We start from the raw sequence: 26,317 nt of genomic DNA, 5'->3' as shown, positions 1-26,317 counted from the left end.
AACAAGGGACAGCCATTCACTCTACTCACAGCCAGGCAGTCAATAACAACAGATGCATCAGATTATGCCTGGGGAGCACACATGGCAGGAAAATGTATTCAGGGCACATGGTCCACAAGCCAAATGCATCTACATATCAATCAAAAAGAGATGCTAGCTGTTCAGAATGCCCTGACAGCTTTCAAGGATCTACTCCATCCAGGACAACTACTGATAAGGACGGACAATACTACAGTCATGTGGTACATGGTCCACAAGCCAAATGCATCTACATATCAATCAAAAAGAGATGCTAGCTGTTCAGAATGCCCTGACAGCTTTCAAGGATCTACTCCATCCAGGACAACTACTGATAAGGACGGACAATACTACAGTCATGTGGTACATAAACAAGCAGGGAGGCACACATTCCTACCCCCTCTGCAGACAAGTCATGACTTTGTGGAGCACAGCATTGACTTATCAAGTACACCTGCAAACACAATTCATGTCAGGAAAGAACAATACTCTGGCATGTGAACTAAGCAGAAACCTTACGGATCCCCATGAGTGCAAACTGGATCCACAAGTCTTCAGCATGATAATAAAGGAATGGGGATGCCCAGACATGGATCTATTTGCCTCCCCTCACAACTGCCAACTACAGAAATTCTGCACAAGGACTAATCACAAGCAAGCATGGAAAGTGGATGCTCTGTCATTCAGCTGGAAAAGTCTAACAGTATATGCCTTTCCTCCTCTGCCTCTCCTCCCCAAGGCACTCCTAAGGTCAGACAAGAGAAACCAAGAATGATTCTGATTGCCCCAGACTGTCCACTCCAGCACTGGTACCCAATCCTAAAAAGCTTGTCTCAAGGCCCAGCCTGGACTCTGCCTCTTATTCCTCACTTACTGACCCAGCAAAACAATCGGATACTGCACAGCCAACTCAGGACCCTAAATCTGGCAGCATGGCGGATAATGTAACCATTCAAAGCACACCTTTCTCTAAAGCAGTGATGGATGTTATTTTGGAGGCCAGGAGGCCCAGTACCAGAAAATCTTATGCAGAAAAATGGAAAAGATTCTGTGCTTGGAACCAGGCACAAGGAATTGACACATCAGTACCAAACATTCCTCAGATTTTACAATACCTAACTGAGATGCTGGACAAAGGCCTATCCTTTTCATCAATTAAAATTCATGCCTCTGCCGTTTCAGCTCATTACAATACGGAACCTCCTATTTTTTCCCATCCATTGCTAAGGCAGTACCTCAGAGGGGCCAGAAACATAAGACTTCCAAGGAGAGCCCCAATACCCGCATGGGACCTCAATTATGTCTTGGAAAAACTCACACTGCCGCCTTTTGAGCCAGCCAATACAGCTGATATAAAGTTTTTATCTTGGAAAACAGCTCTGCTCCTAGCAATAACCTCTGCAAGACGAGTTTCAGAGTTACAGGCACTCATAGCTGTGGAACTTTTCATCATTTTCCATCCAGACAGGGTTTCTCTAAGGACGAACTCAACATTTATGCCTAAGGTAGTGTCCAGTGTGGCCCTTAACCAAACCATTCATTTGCCTACCTTTTATCCAAACACACAGAATAAGGGTGAGAGACTTCAGCATTCCTTAGACATACACAGACAACTACTCTTCTACCTGGACAGAACTAAAACTTTCAGAAAAACTGAGCAACTTTTAGTGGCATATGCTGCAGGATCACAAGGAAAGCCTATCTCAAAACAGACTATTTCAAAATGGATAGGCCACTGCATTCGTTTCTGCTACTCACAACTTGGCAAATCAGTGCCCAAGGGCATTAGTCCTCATTCTACCAGGGCAGCAGCCACTTCAGCAGCCTTTCTCAGAGAAGTACCAACCAAAGACATTTTAGAGGCTGCAACTTGGAGTTCAGTGCACACTTTTACAAAGCACTACCATTTACCTTTCTACTCTAAATCCAGAGCAGGCTTCGCCACTGCAGTTCTGCAAGGCCATATAGCCTCTCCTAATCCTATTTAGGCCCAGCCACCCAGCCTTAGCTTTGGGATTCAACCCAAGAGTAATGACTGCAACAGTGAAACACGATGAACATAGTACAGTTGTGTACCTACCATAAATATAGATGTGCATTCACTGTTGCAGTCCAGGTTACCCTCCCTCCATCCCCCTTTTCTTTGCTGGGACTTACCTATACTTCTCTATCTTTTAAAACCTATGTGGTGTATTTGCTTGTAGATTAAGGAAATATTTATTTTACTGCATGCTTAATTATTGGCATAACATTTTTTGCCTACCATTTTGGGGGCACCTGACATCTGGGGCAAGAAAAACTGAAGAAAATGGCATCTGCTGCATCTTTTATACCCCTGGCGCACTGACGTCAGGGAAGAGGCGACAGCAACCGACGCCGGACCTAGACTTTGGAATTCTGGCCGACTGTGGGTAGCCTGATCAGCAGGATAACCCAAGAGTAATGACTGCAACAGTGAATACACTCGAACATCTACATTTATGGTAGGTACACAACTGTACTTTAAGGGGATGCAATGTGTATATGGTGTGTATTGTATGAAAGGTGAGAGTGGATTGTGTGAGACTGGTATTTGTGTGACCTTCTGTCCCATGCATCATTGAGCCCATGGTAAGTGCTATCTTCGAGTCTGTTAAGTAGTTTTGTTGGTTGGTGTAGATGCTTGCCCCCTTAAATAAAATGAATGTGTTCTGTGTTGCTTTTAGGTGGTGTGTGTGTGTGCATGTTTTAGTGGAATAATAAAAACACAAGACAATACTTATTACTTCAACACTGTGACATATGCTGCAGGATCACAAGGAAAGCCTATCTCAAAACAGACTATTTCAAAATATCATAATGCAGGATGCCATGAAGCCCTGTAATCTGTTATTTTTGCTCATGTTGTATCTCTTTTGTCTATATGTGGAGCTTTTCTCCCCGGGCCTCTGCTGAAAATGGAAATATATCCAGTTAGACTAGCCCAGTTAACAAATGTAAAATAAATAAATAAACATAAATAAAATAAACATTACAGAGTTCTGAGGTCACAGGAAAATGCTTTAAAATTAATACTGTAGAATAGTCTGACATTAATATAGAAAACAGCTAGACTAATCTGGCTACTTCTGTCTATCTCTAAGAGAAATCACTGTTCTAAATAAACGTCTTACAGAGCAAAGCAAGTGCTGGTGAGTGGATGTTCTTCAGACAAAATCCAAAATGCCCTCTCTTTCTCTCTGGGAAAGTCTTAAATTAATAACACAGTACTGCTGAGTCATTTCAGATTACATCATTAACAGTTCTGATTTAGTTTCCCAGGATAACAGAAACTCAAAAATTACATTTCTTAGTAAGCTGCACCTGGCCAGGAAGCCACAGCAATAAAAGACATTATACGTGTAAACCCTTAGTAATTATCTCTTAAATTAAGACAATAGAAATAATTTCCTGGCCCAGACATCCTGTCTCTTGAGCTTGAGATCAATCATACAATGCTTGACTTATCAGCTTTCTTCCAGCAGAGTGCACTCTGGTTACATTTTTGAAACTCAGTACAACATATAGTTTAATCATGAGATATAGTTCTCTTTACATTTGTAAATCAAGCCTATGGATTATATTAATATTTACAAATGACATAAGATTATCTACAAAATCCTATCTAGCTAGGCTGGCAGCCTTCCCATATCTCCAACCTCCCAAGAACTCAATCTGTTTTTTCAAATTTCTCTTGAGAAACGTTTCTTGAGAGGATTCGGTCTATTTGAGTAAACCATACCCCATTCTCAGTCTTGAGAGAACATCTGTGTTGGCATTGCTAATCCCACTGCGGTGCTGCACTGACATATATGCTTGCAACCTTAGACTCCATCTTAGCAAGTTGGTATTTTGCTGTCTGGCTCAGTGTAACCATGTTAGGGGATTGTGATCTGTAACTACAGTGAATTTTCTTCCTTACAGATGAGGCTGAAGTTTCTGCAGTGCCCACACTATGGCTAGACATTCATTTTCTGCAGCTGCATAGCATTCCTCCCTGGGTTGGAGCCTATGACTGAGGTAAACCACTGGGTGCTCTTCTCCTTCTGAGGAAACCTGGCTGAGTACAGCCCCCACCCCATGGGTCAAAGCATCCACCTGTACAACAAATTCCTTACTGTAATCTGGACTGGCTAACACAGGGGGTCCTCCCAAAGCTTCTTTAAGCTTCTGGAATACCTGCTCAGATGCTGTGGTCCACACTACTTTATCTGGCCTGTTTTTCCTTGTCAGGTCTGTGAGAGGAGCAGCTATGGTGCTATAACTGGGGACGAACTTTCTGTAGTACCCTGCTGTCCCCAAGAATGCCCTCACCTGCTTTTTGCTAACAGTTGCAGGCCATGCCTGAATAGCTTCCACTTTGGCAGGTTCTGGCCTGATCTTACCACTCCTCACTTTGTCCCATTTAGGAGACCTCTGCCATACCCACGTGACATTTACTGGCCTTAATGGTCAACCTTGCCCTCTGTAGTCTGCCCAGCACCTCTCTGACATGCTGAAGGCGCTCTTGCCAGGAATGGCTGTAGGGGCAATATTATCTACGTAAGCAAGGGCAAACCCTTCTGCTCCTGCTAGGATATGATATGTCAGCCTCTGGAAAGTCACTGGGGCATTTTTCATCCCAAAGGTCATCTTTGTGAACTCATAAAAGTCAAAAGGAGTCACAAAGGCTGACCTCTGTCTAGCACTGGAGTTAAGGGCACCTGCCAGTAACCCTTGGTAAGATCAATGGTGGTAAGATACTTAGCCGCACCCAGCTGCTGTAGGGCCGCATCTGTTCTAGGCATGGCGTAAGCATCTGACTCTGTGTGCCTATTTAATTTCCTGTAGTCCACACAGAACCTGATGCTGCCATCCTTCTTTGGCACCAGCACCACTGGGGAGGCCCAGGGACTGTTGGACTCCTGAATTACCCTTAGTTCCAACATGTCTTGTATCTCCTCCCTCAGAGTCTGTTTAACTCTCTCAGGCACCCTATAAGGGCTTGCTTAATAGGCCTTTGGGGTCCTGTGTCCACCTGGTGCTGCACATGGTGGGTGCACCCTGGTTTCCCAATGAACATATCCCCAGACTCCTTTAACATTGCTCGGATTTCTCGAACCTGGGTAGGAGATAGCTGCTGAGACATTGCTACCCCTTTCACTAAGGTGTCAGTCCAAGCCTCACTGAGCAGATGAGTCAGCAGATCTCCCTCAGACTCCTCCTGCAATCCACTGCAAATACTCAGCACAAGGGCCACCAGATCATGGTATGGTTTCATCATGTTAACATGGTACAATTTGTGCTCCTGCCTAGCAGTTCAGCCATGTAGTTAACATCACTGACCTTCCTTATCGCCTTGTGGGGTCCCTCCCAAGCTGCTTGCAGCTTGTGTCTGACAGGAATGAGAACCATTACCTGCTGCCCTACAGCATATTCCAGCTTGAGCATTCCTGTCATATCATACCTTTTTTCTGGTGTTGGGCTTCTGCCAGGTTCTCCTGGGCCAAGCCCATAAGTTCCCTGAACTTTGTCCTGAGGTTTAGGACATGTGCCACAACAGACTCCTTGTGAGATTCACACCTTCCCACTCATCTCAAATTAAGTCTAGAGGCCCCCTCACCCTATGCCCATACAACAACTCAAAGGGTGAAAACCTGTGTATTCCTGGGGAACCTCTCTGTAAGCAAACAACAGATGGGGCAAATATTTGTCCCACTCCCTCTTAAATTGGTCTGCAAATGCCCATAGCATGGACTTGAGTGTTGAGCTTAACTTCTCAGCAAGAACATTAGTCTGGGGATGGTATGGGGTGGTCTTTAGGTGCTTCACCCCACAGTACTTCCATAGACAGGCCAGCAGGTCGGACATGAAATTGGCACCTCTGTCAGTCAGTATTTCTTTTGGGAAATCTACCCTGCTGAAAATCTCTAACAAAGCATTTGACACCTTTTCCGCCTCAGTGGAGGGCAAAACCTCTGCCTCAGGGGATCTTGTAGCATAATCTACTACCACTAGGATATACTTTTTCCCTGTGGAACTTGGGGTACTCAGAGGCCCCACAATATCCATAGCTACCCTCTGAAATGGCTCCTCAATCACAGGTAAAGGAATCAAAGGAGCTCTCACCTTGTCTCCTGCCTTGAATACCTTTTGGCACTGCTCACAGGTCCTGCGGTACCCTGTACATTTCTGGAAATTCCAAGCCAATAGAAATTCTGCATAATATGTCTCTCTGTACATTTTATGCCCATATGATCTGCAAAGGGAATATCATGGGCTATGGGTAGAAGTGCCAGACAGTAGGCTCTAGGCACTAACAACTGTATTCTCTCACCTTCTAGCCCTCCCTCAGGGGTCCACTGTCAATACAGTAGCCCTTTCTCCTAGTATACAGAATCCTCCTTCCCTTGAGAATCCGGTGTCTCACTAGCTACCTGCCTCAGGCCTTGTGATGTGGGGTCCGAGAGCTGAGGCTGTCTCAACTCTCTCTTTGTAACCCTTCCCAGCTGCCCTTCCAGAGGAAGTCTGGCATCCTCTGACAGTGGTGCCTCACTGTCAGCCTGGGTACTACTACTCACCTCTACCTTTGCAGTCATTCTGTCCTAGGGAACATCAGTACCCACAAGCAGCTGTGGCTCAGCTTCAGTCTTAGTGCTGCAGGGTAGCTCCCTCCCTGAAGTAACCACCTTACCAGTCCTGGCTGCAAGTGTGCGGTCTGTCTGGCTCTCTCCCAGGCTACCAGACACACATGGTTGTTTCCAAGCCTGACTGCGTGTAACTGCATTAACACATGGTACTGCCTCATCCAAATCTTCCCTATCAGGACATCTGCTGGATGGCAGTTTGGTACCCGTGTTGTCTCAAGACAACCTACTGTTGGCATTTTGTCTTTCCCACTTATTGACTCCCTCACCTTTTGTTCCCCACCTTGCCTCCATGGACATCTGTATGCCACATGGCCCCACTGGTTGCATTCAAAACATTTAACCCTAGGTCCTGGACATGTACCTGGACTAGTGGCTTCCCCTGCTACTGGCAGATTCTGTTGGGGCAGTCTGGGCTGCCCACCATGGGTTCCCTTAGGTCCATGAGCAGCATTGTGTGTCCCTTTCCTGTGCAGGGATGCCCTGCTTTCTAGGTATAGGTCTCCCTGCTTCCCCAACTCATCTGAAGTAGCACAATGTCCATCAGCTAACCAGATCCTCATGTCTTCAGGCAAAGTGCTAAGGGCATTTTCCCTCACCAAAAGGTCTGCCAGCCCTTCAAAAGTGGTGACCTGACATCCATTCACCCACCTATGAAAATGAGTGCTTAGTTCAGCAGCATATTCACACACACTTTTACCTGCCTTGCGTCTATGCTCACAAAACGTTTTCCTATAAGTTTCAGGTGTAAGCTTAAAAAAATTCCAACAAGCAATTTTTTACAGCATTATAGTTAAAACAGTCAACGTCAGATAATTTGGAAAGTACATTTACAGCTTTACTATGGAGTAAGAGGGCCAGGAACCGTACCCAGAGCCTTTGGTCAATATCATATTGTTTACATACCCTGTCAAACATGTGAATGAAACTATCAAACTTATCCCCCTCTGTAAACTGCAGAAGAAATTTACTCACCATTTGTGCTTCTGGGGTCCGGCTACTCCCTTCCCCATTACCTCCATGACTCTGGTGAAGAGTCAGCATCTCCTTTTCGTACTGCCTCTGCTTCTCCTTCTACACAGCTTCCATTTCCAAATGCTTGGCCTCCAACTCAAATCTCTTTAGCTCTTAGACCTGCAGAAAGGTTGAGCTGTCCATTCTCTGTGTGCTGTACATCTCCACGACCAGTCTGATAATCCTCCTGATTGCTGTTTTCTGATGCTGCTGTGACCAAAGCTGCAATCATGTCTGCCTTAGGTTTCCATGCACCAATCCCTTAGCCTGGCACATCTCAGCCAACTGGCTCCTTGTCAGCTTGCCTTACCCTTCTGCTGACATACTTGCCTGGTCTCCCTGACTAACTAAGCTAACAAAAGAAGTAAAACAATTGTGATCTGACCTCTGAATATTCCCATTATGGCTGATGTAGAGTAGAAAAACACCTTCAGTGATCACTGTCCACAAGCTACAGGAATTCAGTGTCCACACCACTACAAGCCAATTAGTATGTGATGTGAATAAGTCACCACTATCAAGCAATTAATATTTGATGTGGATATCCCACCACTGCCAAAAAATTAATATGTGACACATGTGCACTGGCCATGTAATCAAGTAGCCTCAATCCTCACCACTAGCACCAGTGAGGTGCATGCACATTGGGGGAATAACAAGTACACATACAGTAAAGTACAATTTCCCTTAAGAGCACGCAGAGATCACAGTCAGTCTGGGTCTAGTTTCTCCCTTTCTTTCCAAATTCCCAATAAGACTCCCCACTGGCACAGCTGTAGGGTACATATCTCAGTCTAGTGGTCAATCCAAAACCTTCAGCACCCTCTCTGTCCAACCAGTGCCTCATGTCCCTGTCCAAGTAGCTGACACACACACTTTAAGATTCTAGTTATATGCAAACACACAAACACTCCTGGGAAGACTGGCACAGGTTCTCCAGCTATGCCCCCTTCCCTCCAGACTATAAGGTAGAAATTCACTGCCATGAACCACTGTTTATCAGCTACTAATAAGGCCCTTCACAAAGGGTGACAAATTTCACTGTGCAATATTATTGTTATCCAAATAGTAAGTGTGACCCAGGGCTAATGCTGTTCTGGAGTGGCTTTAGTACAGTGTCACCAAATACATGCAAGTACTCTAGAGCTTAAATCATCTCTACACAAAACACCCACAGTTGAAAGGCTTAAAATATTTAATAATAAATAATAAAAACACAAGACAATACTGATTATTTCAACACAGTGACATTACAGAGTTCAGAGATCAGAGGAAAATGCTTTAAAATAATACTGTAGAATAATCTGACAAATATAGAAAACAGCTAGACTAATCTGGCTATTTCTATTTGTCTTTAAGAGAAATCATTGTTCTAAATAAATTTCTTTCTTACAGAACAAAGCCAAGTACTGGTGAGTGGATGTTCTTCAGCCAAATCCAAAATGTCCTGTCTTTCTCTCTGGGAAAGGCTTTAATTGATGAGACAGTACTGCTGAGTCATTTCAGATTACATCATTCTTGAGTTTCCCAGGCTAACAGAAACTCAAAATTTACATTTCTTAGTAAGCTGCACCTGGTCAGGAAGCCACAGTAATAAGACGTTATACTGTAAACCCTTAGTAATTATCTCTTAAATCAAGACAATAGAAAGAATTTCCTGGCACAGACATCCTCTCTCCCAGCTTAAGATCAAACACATACAATGCTTGACTTATCAGCTTTCTTCCAGCAGAGTGTACTGTGGTTACATTTTTGAAACTCAGTACAACATCTAGTTTAATCATAATATATAGTTCTCTTTACATCTGTAAATCAAGCCTGTGGATTATATTAATATTTGCAAATGACATAGACTTATCTACAGAATCCTGTCTAGCTACGCTGGCAACCTTCACAGTCTTGACAACTGAGGGAATTTCTGTAAACCCTAATTCCATGGTGATTATGTAAACATCTGTGTTATCAGATGGGACTACCTCTGCCTCTCTCCATGCACGCAGTATCCTTTGCACAACAACGCCTGCTGTCAGCAGCATGGGTAGCTGCAGCTCATATTCTCCTTGACCCCCCCCCACACACACACACACACACACACAGATCATTCAGCTCCTGTTTTCAAAAAAGCAGCAGGAACAGCTGTCTATGTACAGTTGCCTCTGGCCAGTGATGTCTGCTCTACAAGTTGGTGTGAGCTTGGAAGGCAAAATTACATAACAGACTCTAATACCACTGTATCCCCCCACAGGGTCGGCAAGCGGTACACAGCATACATTCATCCTCCTTTGCCCATATGTACCAGCATCTGCACAAATAGTCAAAATCTGGTCATATGTGTCACAGTCAGGGCTTCATGCCTGCACCCCACATAGCTGGGCAGATATGATGTCTGTAAACTAGTCAATAACATCAATGTTTGTCTTTTGAGAAGTGCAAGGCACTACTTATCCAAGCTTCCTCTTAACCTGTTCAGTCTGTGCCTCTCAACATGTTATTTCCCAGATGCATGATGACTGGTTATTGTGGTACCACTACTTTATAGCCAGTCTTATAAGGTCTTAGAGCCCTAAGGTTTAGTGCAGCATGTCCATGTACAGTACCCTCTGGATATTGATGACTGCTCTACAAGCAGGTGTGAACGTGGGAGACCACCCTTCCCGTTGGCAGCCACAGACCATGGTCAGAACTGCTGCTGGTTCAACAGAGTTGGTCGTCTTGAGCGAGTTGGCTAATGTAACGTGACAGGATCATGTATTACTAGGAACCCTTCCTTAGTCATTGATTAAGTTTCTTTCTCTTTTTTGATTGGGTTGGTGTTGATGAAAAGGAAATTCATAGGCTCATAAAGATCTTCAGTCGTGGTCAAGGTCTACTACTTTCATAAGATATCTTCCACTAGGTCGTGGAAGGCATAGCTGGACAGCACTTTCCTCATAAACTAGTCATTCAAAATGTCATTCTGTACCTTTTTGTGAGGGGGAACAGTTTCAACCACATCGTCCTTTGCAAAGCACATACCTGATCCTTTGGTCATGGCCATAGCATTGCCACAGTCAGATTTACAAGATGACCACAAGGAAGCTGTGAGCAGTGTATGAAACAAAACCTTCTTGAATCCATGTTAGAGAAGTCTGCAGGATTTTCCAGGGTCCCACCCGTTATGGAAGACTGTAACATGGATAATTGATGTGAACAGTTGAGAGGTCTGGATACTCATGGGCAGAAGTTTAAATTAGTTTTATAGCTCCTAGTAGTTTATTCACTTCATTCAGCCACTTGTTTGTAAAAGGTATCCACATTCTTAAGGCTGTATTATTAGTGCTAGGAGGCTTTCACTTTACCAGAGTATCACAGATGATACCCAGCTTCACTGATGTGATAACCCTGGACACTACCTCCTCTGTCACTGGGATATGTGCATCTGTTGGGAAGGATAACTAGAGGCCACTTCATATTGGACTGCATATGCATTAATGTCTTCCAGAAGATATTGAGCCTACAAATCAGCTCAGAAACCAGACTTACACCTTTAGAAGCAGTGACAGCATTCAGCTGTACAGCTCACCATTCTCCTTGACCTCATACAAAAGAGCATTCCCCGGAGTAGTACTTGTTTATGGAATAATATTCCAGTGAATAGTAGGAACCTTGAGAATTTACTCTTTCAAAAATCATTCAGTGTTCTAAAACAGAATACACAAAATGTAAGGGATACTGGCAAATGATGTGTTTTACCCCTTGTGTGATGTAAGCGTAGAGTTTTCCCAAGAATTTTGTCACTGCTGATGTTCTATCAGAATGAAAGAGGTGACTTTTTATTGAGGGATTTTAGAATTCTGCCCACCTTCCTGACTTTGCTTCCATTGTATTTTCATCACATATTGCTTTAACAGCCAACTTTCCTAATGCCTGGACACTTTGCCATCCTGTACTTCAGTAGCTAAGCAAGTCGTGTAACTGTTTAGTAATTGCTCTAGTAAAGTCTTTTTTGCTGTTCTTTGCTGGAGCATAAGTGTAGTTAATGTTTTGTAAATTTTCTTTTGTAGCTTATATTTCACTGTAATAATGTAATACCGATAGATGTAACTGTCTGTTACTGTTTGTGCTACACCTTGTATAATATTTTTTTTGTGTACTCTATTATTGTTTGTAATTGTTCTTGACCTAATGGCCTTGAATCATTGCAGGAAAGAGTATTCAGACCTGCTTACTTACCCGGTTGACATGTCAACAACCTCTTCTCCAGGCTTCAGTTGTCACTTTGCATTGGTAGAGGCCCTGGATCTGCGCATACGTCCTTTCCAGGAGCCTTCACACAGCACTGTCCTTGTGGTTGCCAGCTGGATCAAGAGCTTCTTCCTTTGATGTTTCAAAAGGCTTCATATCCTGATATTTCTCAAATATGTAAGGGCAGTGCTTATGCAGGTCTTTGCTAGTAATTTAAAAGGAATTGTGTGGATTTGTTTGCAGGCACTGAATACAAGAACTTTTCATTAATGTATTCGGGTCAAGCATCCAACTGTAAGACTGGCAAAAAGGAATTAAAAGAATCAAAGGCTATGTTTGTTTTTGTAGCCAGCATGGAATTTCATGGAGTGCCCAGCAAAGTTGGGTTTGATGGCTCAGGCTTTTCTTAGGAAAGTGCTGGATTGTGATTCTGGGGCCCACAGTGTTAGATTTTTTGCATGTTGTACTCATCTCTTTTGTCACTGGTGATTGCCTTTTATGAGACCAATATGTGTTATTCCTGTTAAAAAAAAAACATTTGAATTGTTTTCTTCATTTGGCTCAAGTTTACATTTTTTGCATCAAAAGTAAATTGCATTTCCCCCCCAAAAATTGCATTAATAAAGCTTTTTGTTTCCATACTGGAGCATTTGCATCATTCACATTTCATTACAGTTTTCTTTCTTTAAATCACTTTCTCCTTATTCTTCTCAAAATTATACTGTACTGTAGCGGTCTGACATTAAGCATTTCAGAAAACACCAGAGTAAATTGTCCTCTTTTCAGACCTCATTTTCTGCATCATGGAAATATCAAATGTCATAAAATAAGGAAACTGAGTCAGCACCAAGGCACAGATTCATTAACTCCTGATTATAGCCTAAGTGTCCAGAGCTTGTTTAGTAGCTTGGGTGCAGGGAAAGATGGGTATGTCCCTTTCAATGGGGAGGGTAGAGAGGAGCAAGTCACAAATATCCACACACTTTCAGAAGAGGGGCTACATTCAGGTGGGCATCCTGGGGGCAGATCTTTGTCACACCAAGCCATAGACGGGTGATAACTATTACACAGTAGTCTGCACTCACAAAGGGAAGTTATTGAGTTCCATTGTGTTACACTTAGCCTGTCTCCCTGCATAAGGTCATGTTAGGGACTTACGCAAATGCTGTCAATGCTAGGATGATGGAGAGTGCACAAACAACTCCGTGTGTGCCTGGAATGTAGGATGTGAATTGCCAAGACATAGTAAGGCCATAGTAAGTTCAATGCTATTATCTGCAAAGAAACCCATTACTAGAAAATGGAAATCAAAATCTAAACAACTGTAATTGAAGTACTGAATATTGTAAAGGAGATAAAGGAATTGGAAGTGGGATCTTTAGAAAAATGAAGAGCCAAATTACATAGAAATACATGGAATTTGTGGGAACAATCAGCAAGCAAATGGGGAAGCAAGAAATGGTGAGTCCCACCTTCCCAGTAATATGTAATGTGTTAGATTTGGGAAAGGCATAGTATTCTTACAGAATTGATAATTTCTTGTGTAAATTTTTACTTATTAATGTTTTCCTATGTGCTTATTATTCTTAGCCTGTGGAGATGTTACCTTCCATAACATGTGCACACATTTGTGTATAAAAATATACAACAAAATAATCATTCCTCAGCGAGATGTACCATTACCTGAAGTTACTATTTGGCAAGTAATGTTAACTGTGAACAGAAGCAGATTAGAAGATAATTCTGCACCATGCATTTACTGTGAATTTGTGTACTGTGAATGTCACACTAATAACACAGCATCATTGTATGTGTGTGTGTGACTGATGTGCTTAGTCTTTTTTTCTGCAAAAGTTAGTTATTGTGAAACTACATGGTGAAGACATCCAGCTTTGGTGGGCTATGAGAGAAACTAATGTGCTGAAGTTGACATGGCCACATTCTGTGACTTCTCAATGTTCTCTTTTTTTGTGGTTCAGAAAATGGAGGATGTGGTATTCTGATGGAACTTCATAGGAAAGTCTGCTGAGGTTTACTTTTTATAGTGCTCTTCAGTGAAACATAATATAACTTCCAACGTTGTCTTTCTCTATTAAATTATGTGCTTTTATGTATGTGTGCGCGCGCACACACACACACACACACACACACACACACACACACACACACACACACACACACGTATATACATACATACACATATATGGGGAGGGTCCAAATGGACAGATGAAGTCAGCAGGAAAAGGAGAGTAGTGTTGCTGGAACTGAATTCTTCCTCAAGCCTTGATGACTTGGTGAGTACCTTCATGTGATGGACACACTTTTATTTTTTTCTCCCTAATGATAGTGTATATAGGCTGTATTTTATATATCATAGAGACATGGGCCCACTGTACAAGTCACATTGTGCCTATTCCTGGCATATGCACTGATGCCAGGACAGGAAAAAGTGTAGCATCCTCAGGAACACAAAACTATCCCTATCCCTGTCACAGGTCTAGGCCATGGTGCAGGCAGCCCATGTGGCAGAAGGAAGCCACAGTCTAAAAAAAAATGGAAGAGGCATAGAGGCAGTAAAGTGGACTGCTGAGAATAAGACAGAGATTGTATATTTTTATTTTGCAGCAAATCCAGAATTTCCACAAATAGGATATTTAGGAAGAGCAGGAAAGAGATTAAAGGAAAGCAACATATTTGCACCAGAAAAAAATGTTAAAATCTACAGATAAAAACTTAAGGCCTGTACTCAGACCAAAACAGTATTTACATAAGTAAATATTAGATTGTCTAGAGGAAGATGAGATTGAGGAAGTGCTAAAAGAAAACGGTAAAAAAGGTTATTGAAAAGCTTAAAAAGGAAGAATGTACTTTGAAGGGATCTGATATGGTGTATTAGCAGAAATGAAAGCTAATGAGGCATCAGAATGGATCTGCTGAGCCTGTCTGCTAACACACTGGTTTTCCCTGGGATGTGTGTTGTAATGAGAAAGCTGTCTAAAGGGATTGCTCATTCCCAAACCCCTCATGGGCTGCCTGCACAGAGAGTACTAAACAACTGGAACTGGGATCTTTAGAAAAGGGACGGAGCAAACTACATAGAAAAAAATGGGAATTGTGTGGGAACAATGTATGCAGAGAAGGAACGAGGTTTAAGAGGCAGGATTTGAATGAGCCATATAATGCTTTACTGACAGTAACTGGATAGGTTATACGTGATGTATAATGTTTGCAACTACAGTTGTTTCACTTGTGTCTGTGATGTATAATGTTTGCAACTAAAGTGGTGTCAGTGTTTGTTTTTCATTTATATAAATGTAAGTTTGCCTGTGCCGTACGTGTTAATTTAATAAAAACTTTTATTGAAAGAAAAAAAAACAGTGTTATCACTACAGCCACAAAGATATTTAACAGTATATACAGATAAACATCCATACATGTTAAATTTTACAAAGGAAAGAACATTTTGGTATTTAGTAAGATTCGGTTGAACGTAACAAAGATGTAGAATAGCTAGAAGAGCTAAAAAAAAAAAAAAAAAGAAAAACAGTAAGAAATCACAATATAGAGGATATGCAATGGAACGAACTAACATTTAGAGAAATTTAGATAAAATTTAAGAAAGGCTTCTAATTAGAAAACTACAGGTCCAGACAACAGCAGTACCTAGCATCTGACTAAAGGTATTAACATTTTTGTACAATGAACTAGACCTGAGTAAACTATATATACGCATCCTGAATGGATGTCAACTTGGCTAACTGTAGGAAAAACACACTCCTCCTTAAGAGCAAACCAGCAAGACATCCTTAGAACTGTAAACCAATAACCTGCCTTCTTACAATATAAAAGTTGTATACTAGAGTTGATGGAGACCGTTATAAAGTCATGTAGCAAAAAATGCAATTGAAACAATAGAAGAAAATCATACGGAACAAAAGATCGCCATTATCAAACAAAGCCATGGTAAAAGGCTATTAAAAATGCAGAACTTAAGCATGGCATGGATAGATTACAAAAAGTTTGACAGAATTCTGCATTGTGTTACAGAATGCTTACAGATGTATAAAATATACCATACACTGATAAACTACTTAGCAGCTACAATGAAGCAGTGACGGACCACTTTACAAATGAGTCATTATAAAGGGGAAATTATTTTCCCAGGGATTAGAATCCAAGGGGGATATTAGAGGGTAATTCCTTGTTACCACTGCCACTGCTATTTTCCCTTACCTTTAACCCTTTTGAGGTATTTACTTAACAGTCTAGGCCATGGTTACAGCTTGGTTTCTAGAAACCAACCTTGTCTAGTAACATCTCTAATTTTTGCAGATGCTTTTAAACTGTGTAACTGTAGCTCATCAGAAAAGCACTCTTAGATATAAACATATTTGGCCTTGATAAAAGTGCAAAAGCAACATTTATAGCAGGAAAACTAAAACAACAAGAAAAAATCTTCTTGGAAGAGGAATGTGATGTTAAAGCACTTGAACAAATAGGAGTCTGTAAATACCTAAGAGACTGATGAAGGGTCAGTAGTAAAACATGCACAAATGAGAACAAAGCTTGGGAATGAATAGTTTTGAATAGTTGAGCTAATTTTGAAAACTGCTTTGACATCGTGGAATAATGTTCAAGCTATAAATCAGCTTGTTGTTGCTGTTGTAGTTTACAGCTTTGGTGTGATTGACTGGCCCCCTCATGCACTGGATCATATGACAAGAAAGCTGCTTTGTCTATCAAATGATAAAAAGTGCATGGCAAGAGTCTGTATTTCTGTGTCTGAAGGAGGTATATGGATTCCAGAATCTGACTATATGAATAGGTCTCAGTCATAGCACTGTGCACACATTTGTTGACATCATCTGTTGTAAACTGTAAAGAAAGAAGTGTAAGAAAATAATAATTGCTGTGATTATCAGAAGGAATTTAGAAGGGAATTAAGGAATGGAAATCAAACTAGATGTGGGAAAAGGTAGCACATGGTGTCAGAATATAAAAGAAAGGATATAGAGAGCATGACCAAAAGAACAAAGAAGGCAGCAACATAAAGTTTCAGAATACAAACGAAAGGATTTATAGAAAATGATCAAAAGAAGGAAAACTGGACAGCTGACAGAGTGGAACATATGGAGAACATCCGGTACAACCACACGTTGGTCTAGATTTTGACACATGAATATCTAAGGAGTGGAATTTAAACCAACAGATAAAGGTTGATAATGGCAGCTCACAATACTGAATGGATTATATATTGATTTTCAAAGTCTATTGAAAAACGGGGAGAAACTGACAAATGCAGGTTTTTGTAATACAGAATTATAAACAGTTGCATATCTTGTTGATTGTGATATACTCATGGCGGAGAGTCTGTGCATGGAAAAGAGTAATAATCTAATAATAATCTTGATCTGGCCAAGGCCTTTGATACCATTCCTCACTCAGGAATCATAGAAAAACTCACTAAGCTAGGCATCAACCCCTATATTACTAGGTGGGTTGCAAACTCGCTTACCGGTACAACCCACAGTGTGAAAGTAGCTGACTCGAAGTCAGACTGACGACCAGTCACAAGTGGAGTCCCACAGGGTTTGGCCCTGGGTCCTCTCTTGTTTGGTATCTACTTCGCGGAAGTCCATGCCAACATGAGGGGACTCTTGTCTGGCAAAATTCGCAGACGATTGCAAGTTGGGAGCTATTATTGACTCCCCAAGTGATGTTGATATCCTACAGAAAGGCCTCACAGAGACCAACGACTGGTGTCAGAACTATGGCCTTAAGCTCAGTGCCAAAAAATGTCATCATCCCCTTTGTGAAAAACTCGGTTCCCATGAATTACCACATCGATGGTAGTCCACTGAACACAGAAGTTGTTATAAGAGATCTGGGAACACAGGTTGCCAGCAACCTCTCTTTTGACCACTGCATTGCCACTGTGGTCAGAAAGTCCTTCTGTGAGGCAAATCTCATTACTATGGGTTTTGCATCCAGGAAGAAAGAGGTCACTGTCTCCCTCTACTCTTCCCTCATTAGGCCAATCATTGAGTACAATGCCCTATTTGGCCTGTACCTCACTAAACACCTGCAACAACTGGAGAGGCCGCAAAAGTATCTCACAAAGAGGATCCTAGGCCTTAAACATTTGTCCTATATGGACAGACTCAAAAAGCTCCAACTATTCTCTGTCTCATATCACCTACTTAGAGGCGATCTCTGCTTGACTTACAAAGCCATGTCTGACCCCAGCTCTGTTAGAAATGTTACATCTAAAGAAATCCCAATCCCTCCACACCACACGCTCCAGAGAACTCAACCTCATTACCACAATCAACAGAACATGCTGGAGGGATAGGTTCATAACCCAGAGACTGCCCATGCTGTGCAATAGACTTCCCATACATTTCGAGCAGAGCACCTCACTGGCCTTCTTCAAGAGATATCTTGATGAGTGGATGGGAAATAGAAAATTCACCCCAGGGATCACTCCAGTGGCTGTACTCGATAGAGGCACTGGGAACTAAGGTCGGGTGGCACTTTGCCAGGTAATCCTATGGGCTAGGCTTGTAAAGGCTCCAGGGGCATTAGCCTAGTACACACCTATGAACCTATAATGTGGTAAGAGGGTTGCAATGGGGATTGTTCAAACACTGCAACATGCATGTAGCTGAGAAGCAGTGGGAGCATGAAGCACAAAAAATTGCAGAAAATGTTCAGATCACATGGGATCATCCAGTACCAACAGTTCAAGTAGAAGCAAGAAAAATAGATATAGTAGTCATAGCCAAAGGGAAAAAAAGGACAAAAGTAACAATCATTTAAATAGCTACACCTAGTGATATAGAGGCCTGGAGGCTGAAAGACATAGCCTTAAAATGCTAGGATGTGCAAGAGGAAGTTGGGGCAATATAGAACAGGCACTCAATTCCAAAAGTAGAAGGAGCAACAGGGTTAATAAAAAGTGAATTTTTATGCTACTGGTGCATTCAACTCAGTATGACCTGCAGAAAGAGGTAATTGTGGTTATATTGCAATGGCTGGAAAAAAAAAACACTCTTGGCAAAACACCAAAGAATAAAGTAATACTAATTTCATGAACAATAATCGAACCATGACTTGGCAATGAAGTCAGTTACTGTTACGGTATTAGAGAACCTAAACCTTTGGAGAGGTTGATAAAAAAAAATGGAGAGATGCATTTTATAGGAAGGCAACTAGATTTTAAATACCATGTAAAGAGAAAGCCTTTCGTAGCAGCAAAAAGGCAGTTTTGTCCATGTCTGATTTTTTTTGGAGATCGCAGTTAAGTTTGTCTTGATTGATATTGCTTTTCCTTCTGATTATACTATTTTTGGGTATTGTCCTAGTTATCTTAATGACCAAGGAATTCCTCTGCAAACTGGAATTCAGGACTTCTATCCAAACATTGCTGCACCTTTCTGCCCTGGCTTCAGTCCTCCTTATATTTTGTAGATTTTCATAGCTCAACAAAATGTATTTGTCCCTTTGTAAAGGCCATATTTAATATACTTTTCCCTTTATATTAGTTTGTGTGAATGCACGCTGTATGTCAGTACTTTTGTCTGGTGCAAGTGATCCCATTTTCAGTGCAGCCATATTTATGGTTCTGCAGTCACTGCTTTTACCTTAAAATTTAACCTTACTAGTGCTGTACATCAGTCATCATGCCTTGAGTAATGCAAACCGGTATTGCAGTGGTCTAGGTGTGATGTCCTGCCAACCATCTGTAAGCTTAGTGCATGCATTCCTCATCTTGGGTATTTTACAGTGACTGCAAGATTTTTTTTGCCTTCTTCAGCATCCCAGCAATAAGGGCATATATGTTTTGATGCTGCTCCCCCCGTGGGTGAAACGAGCACATTCATCACCACAGTGCCCTCCTGTGCTTTCCCCCTACATTTTTGTAGTCTATGCATGCACCCACACACACAAACCTATGAAGTCTGCTGCCTCTGGCTTGCAACCCAAGCTCATTTTCCCTTGTGGTCTGGTCCTTGTTGTGCACACCTCCATTTGAACAGGGACATTTAGCTGATCAGAAACTGCCATTCCCTCTGCTCAGATGAGGAGCCACTAGCTTCATCCAGCCCTGTCATGCTGTTCTAGCACCAGTGCTGCTGTTCAAGCCTGAGTCATAGTCAGGACTTTATCCCTATATATGTCACAGAGTCAGGTTATAATTATCTATGCTTTGCAGCAGTATGCCACTGTTGATAAGCCAATTGCTCTTTTGTCCATGTCACAGAATTTTAGTTTGTACCTGGACTTATTCTTTCGATCAGTTCTTACTTTATCGAACTGAAATTTTGCTGCATTACATAAAAGTCCCATTTCTTTAAATGTTTTAATTGAAGAGCAAAGTGCAGCTCCTTGGAATTTAGCATTGTGAGTGAGTGAGTCTGGATATGTTCTATTCACTAACACTGCATAAGTTGTGGAGAATTGTATGCTTTTTCCAAGATTTATAAGCCACCTACCCACAAGTCTATAATGAGGTAAAGGAATTTGTCCTTTACCCTATTATTATGTGATCTTGTAGCTATATATTTAATATTGCAGAGTGTGGGGATGCAGCATGTTTTTTTAGTATTTTGGTTAGATTTTAGGGTGCTCAGTGGATCCCTTTAATTTTTATAGTCTGGGCTTTGATATATTGATTCTTGATGCATCGTGACAATACTGAATTAGTATAGATGCAATTTTCTGATTCTACTGTCACCGTGGTATTCTTGGGTCCCTTCTTATACCATTAGTGACCCTATGTGATTACCAGTCTGATGGCGTCATCTGGTATAGTATTGCTAGTTGTGTAAGCCGCTGACTCTTGCCTACTGTCATTCAAACCTGGACATCATTGCCTTGAGTGTGTCCTTTCATTTTAGTATCTGATGCTGAACTCTGAAACCATCCCAAACAAGCCAGTCCACCAGTGCCTCATGCCATAATTGATGCACTCTTGATGTTTGTTTTTCCACTCTATGCAGTGAAAACTGTTTTAATCATTGCCTTAAAAGTGTGAACCTCAAAATCTTCTACCCCTCCCCCTAAACCTACATTTGCCATCTGGAGTTGCTGGACTGTCCCTGTCCAGGCTATGGAGGATGCAGGTTTTTATTCTTCAACATTCAAGCTTAGTTTGAGGTAAGTATTTCTGTATGTTTCCGTGGCCTTTAGCCTTTGAACTAATACCCATAACTTGCCCTTTTTTTGATATTTTGATCCCAGATTTGCAATGTATTATCTGCAAGTCCCTTCTCGCATGCATGCACTTGCACACATACACAATTGTGAAATTTTCTCTGTGCATTTAACTTCCTGAAAATTGATTTCTTTTTTTGGCATTCTTTTTTACCACTGTAGGATGGATTACATTGAAAACCTGAAGTGTTATTACTTGCAACCTGCTAAGTGCATATGTTGTTTTTCTTTTGGCAAATGCAAGCTCATTACTTGTTTCACAAAAAAGCTCAAGGTGTAGAGATTTCTCTGGAGCATTTTTACTTAAATAGGTTTTCTTCATCACCCGAGTAAATATCACTGCTTACATTCAAAGTTAGCATAACTCATGTTTGAGTTTGTTGTATTTAGTTTGTTGAATATGGCTTTTTAAATTTTTAAACATTTTCATTCCAAACTACCTGCACAGTCCTTTATTCAGAGCACTTCCTAATGAAATGTACTAGGTTGTCATTCATCAGATCCAGGTTAACATAATGCCGTCTACTCAGGAAGATTTCTCTAACTTTTCTTGCCAAGTGTAAAATTTTTGTACTACTATATGCTAAGAAGAGATAGCGTGAGTACAAAAGGGATGTAGTCATGCACTGGCTCATAATTAATGAAAACTATCTGTATATCATAATTCTGGATCTACTTTGACAAACTTTGTCATGTGCATTTGACAGTGTTTAGTGATTTTTACTTGAAGCTTAAAAGTATATATGCCTACAGAGAACCTCATGAATCTTTTTCAAATCCATACAGGTATTTGTACCACCTAGTTTAACTATTTTATTCACATGCAAATATAACATTAAGTCTGACAGAAATATTTTTTCAGTTCCTCAAAGTGAGCATAGTAATGAGAGATAATTTAATTTAGCATTTTCCATTGCTTCCACTTCTAGTGTAAATGTTCCTTTCACTGGGCACTGTAGTATAATTGTTAACCTTGCTCACTCACAGCTCTAAGTTTCCTCTGTCCATGTGTGTTTTGGTGGGTGCTTCTGTTTCTTCCCATGTTCCAATGACAATGTTATAAGTTTGCTGACATACCTCCATATTGCCAATTATGCATGTGTGCCTTGTGTGACAATGCATTCTGCAGCACACTAGTGTCTTTTCCATGGTTAGTTTCACTGCCTAGTGCCCACTGATTGCTCTGGTAGGTTTTAACTCCTGTTACCCTGAAGTGGAAAGAGGGTTTTGGAGAATGAATAAAAGTCCCCTAGTGCTTCCTCACTTCCTGAAATATGACAAGTCTCATTTTGTGTGTATTTTTGTTTACTTCCTAGCATTTTACTATGGCATTTGCCCCTACCCTTGTATGTATTATATGCCAAAAACATTCTGATTTTAGTAGTATTGTAGTTATCGCATTGCTTACAAAACATGCAAATGCATCTTTTTTTTTCATCACTTCTAGTGCATCCTGTCATTTGACACTGACTGACAATCCCTGTTTCTTGCCTTGTATTCTTAATTTTATGTTAGATGGGCTGTCACTGGCTTGCCTTGAGCCAGTTAATGTCACTTTTAGGCTGTCAGATAAATGGATAGTGAGTCTACAGTTTGTATTACAGTTCATTCCACAAGGTGGCTATGACAAAGATGTTAATGATGCATTTGTTTGATCTCCATTGTACATTGCCACAAAACATGACCGTTTAGGTACTGACTCTCAGAGCCAAGAACATTGTTGTTGGCTTACAATTTTTTTAATTTTCTGAAACCCTCAATGTTGGTGTTTTTTTTCTGCCTTAAGTTTGAAAGCATCTGAAAAGATGAATGTTTTTACCTTTGGCTTAAATGAACTTAGTCAGTTGGATCTACTGGTTTTAATTCATTTGTCAAGTGACATAAGTGTTTTTTTTTTATTTTACAAATGTATGATTTAACTGACATACCTTTGAAGAAAAACCGTTCTGAAGTCATGTCTTGTCTGTGTATCTCGCCCCCCACCTCATCACCACAGATCCTTTAGGGCTTCTTTTACCCTCCTGTTTCTTGTAATGGACTGATTTTCCATTGTTCTGCAGCTGCTCCCTGATGTATCATTTTAATAGACAAGCTTGACCATGTCCAGAACTAAGGACTGATAAATAAGGTCTAGTTGTGAGGCATTTTTGGGCAGGACAAACCTTCATTCTCATAGTAACTAGTGAAGAGTCATAGCATTGGAGACTGTAGTTTACTTGGACATTTGTGCGTGTGTCCACTGCATTTCTTCTTGCAGAGTGTCACCCTTCCATGCTTAGTAGCTGAGTTCCTCAAGTTCAGTTGGCTGCAGCAGAGGATCCTGTGTTTAGTAGTACATCTTCCACCTTCTCCCTAAGGATAGGAGAGCCAGTTATTGGACTTTTATCCCTGTCCTTTCCAGCCAGCCCTTATGACTACATGTACTTAATATCAAACTCAGTTTGTCGTTGACTCATATAGACATATTGGCTGTCTTTCAGATGACTGACCCATTTTTGCTGACGATGCTGTACTGTGAGAATGAATACACAGGGATGGGAACTGAGCAAAAATGATCCAGTATGATCTCCGTAAGGATTAGGTATCGTCTAAAACCCAGAGGTTGTGCTTTATGTACAAGGTTGTAGACTATTGCACTTGTATCCATGGTCTTGACATTTATCTCTGTCTTCAGTAATGCATATCTTCACCATACAGTGAAGGAAGGGAACTCATAGGGAGTGCTATTGACATTTCTAACCTGCATTATTATATGATTGAGATATATATTTTTTAATAGTTCTGTCAAAATGATTTTCTCATATACTGTCATTGTTGTTGGCAGATTTTTAATCAAATGTGCAAGTCAGAAAAAACTAATTGTACTGACTGCTTCTTAGCCTTTGTAAGATATTTTTCATGAAAGCTGTAGTAAGTGTGACTTGGCAGGCTCTTATCATGAAGTGCATATTTGATAAATTTGATTAAACAGCTGTTGAAATGTTGGTGTAGACTTGAGTCATTTTGTCATCTGTCGTGATAAGGGATTTGTTTGAGGGATTAGATTTTAGGAGGAGGAACTGTCATGCACATGTGTAGTGCTTCAGTCAGGCTATGACTACAGTGCTGTACCCATTTGTAGAGTGTACTCGTGAAAACGGTTGTCAAAGTTTTAGAAACTTCAGGAGGTGGAGGATAAACAACATGAAAGAAAGCTGAAGGAGTTGAGGTATTTTTTAAAGATTTGAAGGATTGAGCACAGTCCTAAATATCTTTAGATGCCTACGATAAATTTATCTAAAGTTGGATTACCCTCTGACATTGGGCCTCAAAATGCACTCCTAAACTGCTTATTATTCCCCTGAAATACCTACCTGTTGGGCACTATTGCTTGCATAGTAAATTTTTTATTGCCCTTCATGCAACGATGTACTTTTTAGGAGTATTGGTAAAGACAAACATTTGTCGGATGCAGAGATGTGCTTTGGTGGAAGCATAATGTTAAAAACTGTCACATGTTTATGTTCATAGGAAGCTACTAGGCCCATGGTTAACGGTTCCTTTGTTACAGCACGCAGCAGCTGTTTCTGTATACTTTTGTACCACATTTTCAGCACATCTGTAATAACACTCCTAAAAATCAACAACAGGAAAACTATATTGTTAACAATTTATATGCCACCAGGAAGTAACACTGATACTGCTGAAAACATCCTGTAATGGATATCTCAACAAATTAACAATGAAACTATAATACTTGGGAATCTTAAATATAGACTGGCAAATCATAAATTCCACTACCTCCACTAAATCCACAAACTTGTACAACTTCAAACAATTAATAACCACACCCACTAGAATCATTAAGACATCAGGGAGACACTCAACATTAGACTATATCCTTACAAACAAACCAGATATACTATCTGAGAGGCAGCCTACTTTTGTCAGTTTAAGTGACCACATAGTAACATATGCTGTTAGAACTCACCATATCCTACATAAACATATTATCTATAACCAAATGTAAAGTACAATCAATTTCAGCAGAAATATCTTCAATGAAACACTAAAACAATATAAATGGAATGTACTTAGAACAATGCTACTAGATACTGCTGTAGAACGTTTTAATAACATATCCTTATAGACATTAAATAAGCTAGCACTAGGTTGTAATTAAAGAGTAAAGTTCAACCACGCACCATGGCTAACAAATGAAACAAAAAAAAAATGATAAAAAGGGATAAACCCTGGAAAACTTGGTATAAAAATAAAACTCGGGACCTGATCGGCCCAGTAAAGCCTGTTTGATCTGCTGTCCCTTTAACCCTAGGATACTAGCCAGAAGATGCAGTAAGCTTATTCTTAGAGGTCTTTTGCCTGCTTCTTCTGGGGCTCAAACCCCGCCAAATTGGTAAAGTCCGTTTCTTCAGAAACAAAAAAGAGGTCTCTACCGAAGTCTTCTAGGCATTCGACAGAGCAGACGGAAAAGATCTGAAAAATTTTGGACCCAGACGTTTCAGATCCTAAACCTAGGAGCCTTCCCTCAGATCCTAAATGCTATTCGGATCTTACAGTATTGGGTCCAGTAGTAATCACTCCACTCAGAGTGCTCCCTTCGCTCTGGAATAGAATTCCAGTTCATGTGAGACAGAGCACCTCACTAAATCTCTTCAAGAATAATCTCGATAGGTGGATGGGGGATCATAGGTTTTTCCCAGGGATTACTCCCGTGTCACTATTAGACAGAGGCACAGTAAACTAAACCTTAAAAAGGGCACAGTATACTCAAATCAAGGGGTGGCGTAAGCCATACAGAATCGGGCTAGGCTTATAATTGCCTCAGGGCAGATAGCCTAGTATGAACCTATGAACCCCCTTCTGCCTCTCGTTTTATCCCAAGGCCTTGAATCCAAGAACTAGCTCTGCCCCCAGAAGCTGCACTCTGGAGTAACCATTAAGCCAGTATCACTTTCTCAACCAGGCCAAATTTTTCAGACTCAAGAGAAACACTCCAGTCCCTCATCCACAGTGTCTTCCAGGTCTTCTAGGAGTTTGTTAAAGTGGATGTGCATAGGATGATGTAGAAATTTCTCAGGACTCGGCTCCAGATGGGGGTCCTGCCAGCTCTGTCCCCTCCTGAATCCATGAGTGCACCTACTAAGTCCATTCTCTCTCCTTCTCCAATCTGACCAGTGGTTTCAGAGTCCCAGGATAGG

General features: G+C 41.0%; 1 protein-coding gene across 1 annotated transcript in view; it reads left to right on the top strand.

Annotated features, from left to right (window-relative positions):
• TXNDC16 (thioredoxin domain containing 16) overlaps positions 1 to 26,317 on the top strand; it is a 1,725,832-nt gene that overhangs the window by 828,525 nt on the left and 870,990 nt on the right. The window contains exon 11 of the mRNA XM_044073553.1: positions 24,627 to 24,783. Within this exon, the coding sequence (XP_043929488.1) occupies positions 24,627 to 24,783 (157 nt within the window). The remainder of the gene's footprint in view (positions 1 to 24,626; positions 24,784 to 26,317) is intronic.

Source organism: Protopterus annectens, chromosome 6.part0, assembly GCF_019279795.1.
Source record: "Protopterus annectens isolate FY-2018-M chromosome 6.part0, PAN1.0, whole genome shotgun sequence".
NCBI classification, from domain to species: Eukaryota; Metazoa; Chordata; order Ceratodontiformes; family Protopteridae; genus Protopterus; species Protopterus annectens.
The sequence above is the reverse complement of the archived record's forward strand: the minus strand, read 5'-3'. Positions and strand labels throughout refer to the sequence as shown.